At 38.8% G+C, this 7,191-nt stretch overlaps 1 protein-coding gene across 1 annotated transcript in view; it reads right to left on the minus strand.

The window, feature by feature from the left end:
* Nucleotides 1–6,529, minus strand: part of Chic1 (cysteine rich hydrophobic domain 1) — a 46,524-nt gene extending 39,995 nt beyond the window's left edge. Inside the window, exon 1 of the mRNA XM_020152128.2 lies at nucleotides 6,112–6,529. Within this exon, the coding sequence (XP_020007717.1) occupies nucleotides 6,112–6,392 (281 nt within the window). The 5' untranslated portion in view covers nucleotides 6,393–6,529. The remainder of the gene's footprint in view (nucleotides 1–6,111) is intronic.
* Between the last annotated feature and the right edge of the window lie 662 nt (nucleotides 6,530–7,191).

Raw genomic sequence — 7,191 nt, forward strand, 5'->3', positions numbered from 1 at the left:
GCCCCAAATTTTAATTTCTTGGAACAATTCTTTAGCACAGAGGTAATTGTGGCAAAGAAGAATGGGTTATTTTAGTTGCTCTTCCCTACATCCCCACACCTCTCACTTTTTGAAATTGTGTATCAGCTTTTTGAAATCTTGCACAAATTAAAGCTCATGCTCATGTTATTTAAGCAAACAGTATAATGAAATCCTGCCTACAAGAAACACAATTTTGTTAGAAAACTATGCACTCAGTAGTAATAGTGATTCTGAAACACATGCACTGAACTCTATTTATTATGCCAAGGAAAAGGAAAGTCTGTGCCATATAATACAAAGACTTTTTAAAAAAAGACGCTGGTTAGAGCTCTTTAATCTTTCTTATGGAAATAATCGTCTTACCACACTGTACAATGGCAAGTCACCATAAGTAACTTCAGTATTCTGAAAGCCTGAAACCTTATATTCACCTTATATAAACATCAATTAACTATGTAACATTGTAATTTCTCAAAGACAGCTGTGAGAAAAGGCATGCCATTCTCTGATTTGAGAATGAATGCAAAGTTGCTGCAGAAATGTACTGCTAGGCAAATTTAGTCATCTTTTTAAATTCTACATGTAATAACTTAAGCTTTTTTAGATTAATTTTAATGAGACAATTTTATGAGTCCCTGAGAATTGGTAATCTATCATCTCTACTAACTGCTATACAGATGTACTATCAAGGGTAAATATCCATACATTTGAAGTAATATAAAGTACGGAAATGTCAATAAATAAGGAAAAAAAATCTCATGAGTTGCAATTTTTTCTGTATTTCAGTAAAATGAACCCAAATATTTATATTAAAAATATCAGGAAGAAAATGATAAAATAAAAAAAATCAGGAAGAAAAACTGATACACACACTGATATACCACTCAGATATGTAGTATTTCTAAAACATTTAGTATTTCAAATAGACAGCTCATTACTTTTGTTTCTAAAATCTCAAACCTGTGGGAGTTAGCTATATTTTTAAAATTTTGAAAAGGAGCCCCAAATATCCATTTATGACCCACATTTCAGATTTGGAATTACAATCAGGGTGGTTAAGTGATTCTACTTCTTATGAAATTATGCATGTTAAAAGGCTAATATTTTGTCAAAATAACTGAGAAGCCAAAATATTAAGATGATACAAGTAGAAAGGGATTCTCTGACACATACAGGCTAGCTTAACAAAGATTTCAGAGGTAAGGCTGTGCCATAAATTCCACCAAGACTAGGAATACTGTATTTATTACATATCTATGATGAAAAAAAGTCCCCTTCACAGCATGATTCAAGTAACTAGTGTTTGTTGAGGGCATGTAGTGCAGCTTGCACTACAATGGGCATATTGAGAGTTATTAAAATGAACCAATATTCATTCCAGTCACTTTATGCCAGGTGTTGTGCTATGCTCTGAGGATTCAGAGGCAATGAGAAATTGTTCTTTCTATTGCAGCTTACAATTTAGTGGGGGCAAATAAGACTTACAGGAGGTGGTAACATACAGAAATCTAGGGAGGTGGGTATTTGTATTTTAGATAAAGGCCCCACCTTGAACAGAGGCAGTAAGATAAACAGTATGCTGTGAACAGAAACATACATGCAGTAAGGGAAACAGTATAGGAAATGGCAGATGATGCTGATAGATAGGTTGGGTCCAGTTCTATATGCCATGTAATAGAGCTTAGACTCTATTCTGTAAGAGGTAACCACAGAATAATCTTAAGCAGGAAATTTAAGATTAGTTAGATCTATACTTTTGATATCTTAATCTAGCAGCAGGCTTGGAGATAGATGTCAGAGTGACAAAGATGAAGGCAAGAAAACTAGATAGGGTGATAAAAGGGGCCTGAATCAGGAAAGTGGTGGTAAGGAAGAAAAGATGCAATTTTTAGGTTATATATTATTATTAACTGCTGGTTGCTTAGTTGTGAGAAGTATGAATGGGAAGGAGAAACAAGGATGGGTAATGGGAAAGATAGAGGTGCATCTAAATGAAATGGAGAATATAAAAATAGAAGGCATTTTTGAGAGTTTGGGGGTATAGAAAAATGAGTTCTGTTTGAATATATTAAATTAAAGATGGCAGTGTACTATTAAGCAAAAAATAGCCTAGGTAAGAACCTCAACAGAGTCTAGTACAGAGGTACATATCTGAGAGATATCTGATTGATAATTGAAACCAGGAGAAGTAAGATGAAAGAGTAGAAATAAGAATAGAGAGCTTAGCACAAAACTCTGGTGATCATTGGTATATAATAGGCAAGAGAGGAAGAGGAGCCAGTAAATGAGATGGTAAAGGAATGGCCTGAAAAATACGAAGAAAATCTGGAGAGAGAAGTGGTCAAGGAGTTTCCAGTTTTGTTTGGCTGGCAAAAGTGTTTTCTTCTAAGTCAGAATTTGAAAACCTTTAAGAAAAACATATACTTTCCAGTTCACCTAGGCCTATCACTACCTATGCTATACCATCTTCTGTGACCTGCCTTGTTTCTGAAGGCCTTTGTGTTTGTGATCCTTGAGTAGAAGACTCTAAGAAAGAGGGAGTCATCATAAGTGTCAAATGTAGCAGGGAGGAGAGGAAGACAGAGAATGGAAGATGTCCACTGATTTAGCAACAAGAGGGTCATGGTGATTTTTGTTTGGTTTTTTTTGAGACACTGTTTCACTATGTAGCCCAGGATAGACTTGAACTCAACAACTTTTTTTTTCTGGTACTAGAGATCAAACCCAGGGCCTTGAGAACACTATGGAAAGGCTCTACCACTGAATTACACCTTCAGCCAACTGATCATGGTGATTTTAACTGAGGTAAGATCCTCTGTGGTTGAGGTACCAGAATTCAGATCAGAGAAAACAAATATGGTGAAGGTATCTACTCTTAAGAAATTTGGAGGGCTGGAGGAATGGCTCAAGTGATAGAGTGCCTGTTTCACAAGCACAAAATCCTGAGTTCTAATCCCAGTACCACAAAAGAAAGAAAGAAATGTGGAGGAGAAAAAAGAGAAAAAAATCAGAGGAACTGAATATGACTACAGGATAAACTAACAGAGAGTCCTAGAGAGGTAACATTGGAGTCAGGGGTTGCCAATGGAGCAAGATCTAGGAGGCAGCTGGAAGAGAAGTGTATGGAGGGCAGAAGAGAAGGGATGAGTTTTGGGTAAGTGGAGGGTCTTCTTGAATTTGAAGTTGTAGGAACTCAGATCTAATTAAGATCCAGTGCAGGTTTGCAGCAAGAAAGTGAAATGATTAGACTGTGTTTTATGAAAATTAGTTTGGCATAAGCATGCAGGATGGATTGGAGTGGGGAGAGGCATCAGACTATGGCAATAATTCAAGCAGGGGATGATGGCAACCCAAAGTAGAGTAGTGCCAAATAGGAACGGAGAAAATGAAAAATCTAAGAGACATTTTAAAGCTATGATGACATAATTCTGGGAAAGAGTGGCAAAGGGCAATTCAAGGAGAAGGAAGAGCCAAAATGACTCAAAGATTTTAAATAACATCCTGGGAGATTAGAATGGTGGTATTGGGGTCAGAAACAGGGCAACTGGAAATGTGGTCAATGTAGGGAAGAAAAAAATGTTGGGTTTAAGCTATACATAATTTGAATCAGGTTTATCATACCTATCTTCTTAAACATTTATCACTTTTTCATGATGAAAAACTCCAAAATACTTTGAACTTTTTGAAGTAGACAGTTGAAGGTGATAGCTCTCAAATTTTAAACTTTGAAAGGAAGCAAAGTCTTCTATAGAATGAAGACTGTGCAGAGAAGGGAAAAAGTTCAGGGTGAGAGAGAATAAAAAATATATCATTCAGACAGGGAGGGCATAAGGCTGGGAAGATGGCTCAGTGGTAGAGCACCTGCATAGCAAGCAAAAAGCCCTGGATTTGATCCCCAGCATTACAAAAACCAAAACAGGGCATATAGTTTAAGGTATCTTGGATATTCCTATGCAAGAAAAAACAGAGTCTGATATTTTAGATATATCAGAATAACTATTTTCTTCTCTCTCCCTCTCTGCAAACTGGAGTTTAAACTCAGGGCCTTGCATTTGCTAGGCAGCACTCTACTACTTGAGCCATACTTCAGTCCAAGATTAACTATTTTCTAAGAGTTTTACTTCACTTGATACAAGGAAGGCTTTATTACTATAGCCTGTTTCTCAGATCCAGAAAAAATTTCTCCTAAACATTTGGTTCTTTTTCAAATCCCATTTTACATCAAATGTGCTTTCTAGGCGAGAGCATGTGTACAATAAAAATAAATACACTACCAAACTTTATACCATTGTTTAGTGATGCACACCTCATTCACACTCCTAACTCCTGTATTTTTAAACCAGGAGGGACATTACATCTATTACATGGGCCTTGGCATGGCCAAGTGTCAGTGCTCTGCTTTCAATGAAGCGAATAGGTTGGTAAGCACTTCACCATGGTTGTGTGAAGAGTAGGAATGGATCCATGAATAAGTTTTATGGAGCTTAGCAAGTTTCCTTATTCTTTGCTCATTGTCTGAATTTTAAAAAATAATGGGGGAGGGATGTTGAAGTATAAAAGTATGGACTGGAATAAGATAACTTTTCTCTCTTTTAGTCATGTAAAATAATCTGCATGAAAGGAATTCTTGGTGCCAGAATTATAATTAGTCTGAGTAATAAACTGTCGGCCTTGTGAGGAAAGGAATGGAAGTAAAACAGCGCAGTAAGCTGGCATCTGAACACTGTAGGCTATCTGCAAAACTGTTGGACCAAGGAAAATTGCCTTAAAAATGCCTAATCAAAAAGCAGGTCTAAAAACCTCCCTAAACTCTTCCAAAATTTCAGAATCTTTGTTAATACATTTTCATGCAAAGATTACAAAAGTGTATTATAGTCAAAATACTCAACATGTTAAAAAATTAAAAGCTAATATGATGGAGGAGCTAGTACACATTATGTGATTTCATATAATATGAAATCGGTTGAGTCAAAGGGGTTAGTTAGGTAAGACTTAACAAAATTAGAGACAGCATATGATAGGAAAGAATAGGCCTCCTTTGAAACTGCAGAAAAAACATAGTTAAAAGAATGAACATAACACAATATTCAAATTTCCAAGTATTTACAATCCAGGCAAATAAAAATGAGGAAGCACTCTTCAAAGCCCAGAAAACCATCAATTTTTTTTCTTTTTTTGCTTTGCAACCAATGTTATGAAGTCCTTCCCCATTTTATTTTCTCAAAATGATCCAAGATTTTAATTTTCAAAAAAGTCACCATAGATGAGTTTTCAAGAAACCATTCTCAGCTCCTGGAGGACTAATTTCCATATATATATTTAATGTTTGTATATTTAGTATTTGGGTATACAAAATCCCCTGTAGGTATCTTAAATTATCTGAGCTGATACCAGGTACTCTACACCCTTCATTTTACAGGTACAGAAATCAAGGCCCAGAAATAAGATGCAACCAACCAAGGTCACAGAGCCAGTAAGACGCAAACCTGGGACTAGCAACCAAGACCCCTGACTCTCAATCCATTGCAATAGCTGCTTGATTATCTAATGATACATTTAAGGAACGTCAGAGTGAGTAGTGCTCTAAACAAGGAAAGGATGGTATTCATTCATTTAAGGATTAGATAGGAAGAATGGATGGATGAATATGTGGGTGGACGGATATTTATAACATTATTCACAAAACATATCACATTTCTGTTTTGAAGCATCCAAGCCTACTTCTTTTTCACATATCACAGCACTCGCTGTTTTCCACTAAACACCAATCTTGGCCTCTAGTACATCCTGCAGGTTAGAAGACTATTCACTTGGCAGCACACATACATATTCCAGTGCCTCTGGTCTCAAGCCCCTAACTACCATGTCCTATACTCATTTTTTACTTGGTTTTGGTGCATCGCACATTCTCCTCACTTCCTTTACACCTATTTGCCCTCAGTTTCTCCATTTACACCAGTTGTCCTTTCCTAAGTGTACGCCTCAGTTAGCTCCCTCCCCCCACCCAATCCACAGGCCCTTCGATCACCTTCTCATTTCTCTGTCGCCAAATCTCGGCCTTTTCAAACCCCATGGCCCCCTCTCACTTACACAGTGATGTGGCCGGCGCCCCGCACCAATACAGGGTCGGGGGCATATCTCCGCAGATGCTCCTCGCTCACTACTCGAGGCGGGGGCGGCGCTTCCTCCTCCTCCTCCTCCTCATCTTCCTCCTCCTCCTCCTCTTCCTCCTCCTCATCTTCCTCGTCATCGTCAGGCCCAGATACCGACGACGACGACGGCGACGACGACGACGTTGCCGCTTCTTCTTCCTCCTCCTCCAGTTCTGAGATGGTGTCGAACTCCGCCATGTTGGGCAGCAGGATGCTCATCACGTGACCTCGCGATCACAGCCACTCTCACAGAGACGAGTTTGAACCTGCGGAGCTGCTGGAAGAGGAGGGGGAACCAAATGAAGAGAAAGAGGAGGGGGGCAGGGATAGGACTTGAGGAGACGCGCCTGCGTATTGGGCAGACGAGGGGGGTTGTTGGAGGCGGGGGCATGAGGGACCAAGGAGTAAATTCAGTGTACGCTTGCGCGGCTCCAAGGGGAGGGGGGCGTTAGAGGTGAACTCCAGGGAATTATCGAGGTCCGGTTTGCGGGTGCTGAAGTTAACGCGGCGCTTTGGGCGTGAGCTGCTTCTGTACCTTCTGATTTTATTTCCTATTAAGTAATGCTGGGTTTTATTCCCTCCAGTGCAGGCGGTCAAAGGAAAGCATATTCTATAAAAGTGTACTTAGAACTTTACCCAAAATACCTCAGTGTTCGCAGATGCCAATCCCTATGTTTGTTCAGTATTACAGTTGAAGAGACTTTTGCTTTAGATTTTTGTCATAACGGTGGGAGACTGCATGAGCATTTTTATTAGCATTTTATTAAGGAGGAAACTTTCTTTTACCACTTCTATGCAGTAATTATGGCGGGACTGTGCTAAGTGCTCTATGTGCATCTCTCATCTACTCCTACACAACCCTCTCACGTGTGTACTGTGATAATCTCATTAGAGATGGGAAATCTAAATGCAGAGAGACTAAGTAACTTGTCCAAGGTCACAGACGTACTGAATGGCAGATGTGGTTTTAAATTTGAAAGTCTCTTCTCCAAAGATCTATGCTGACTGAAGTTGTTTG

This window comes from Castor canadensis, chromosome X (assembly GCF_047511655.1).
Source record: "Castor canadensis chromosome X, mCasCan1.hap1v2, whole genome shotgun sequence".
Lineage (NCBI taxonomy): Eukaryota > Metazoa > Chordata > Mammalia > Rodentia > Castoridae > Castor > Castor canadensis.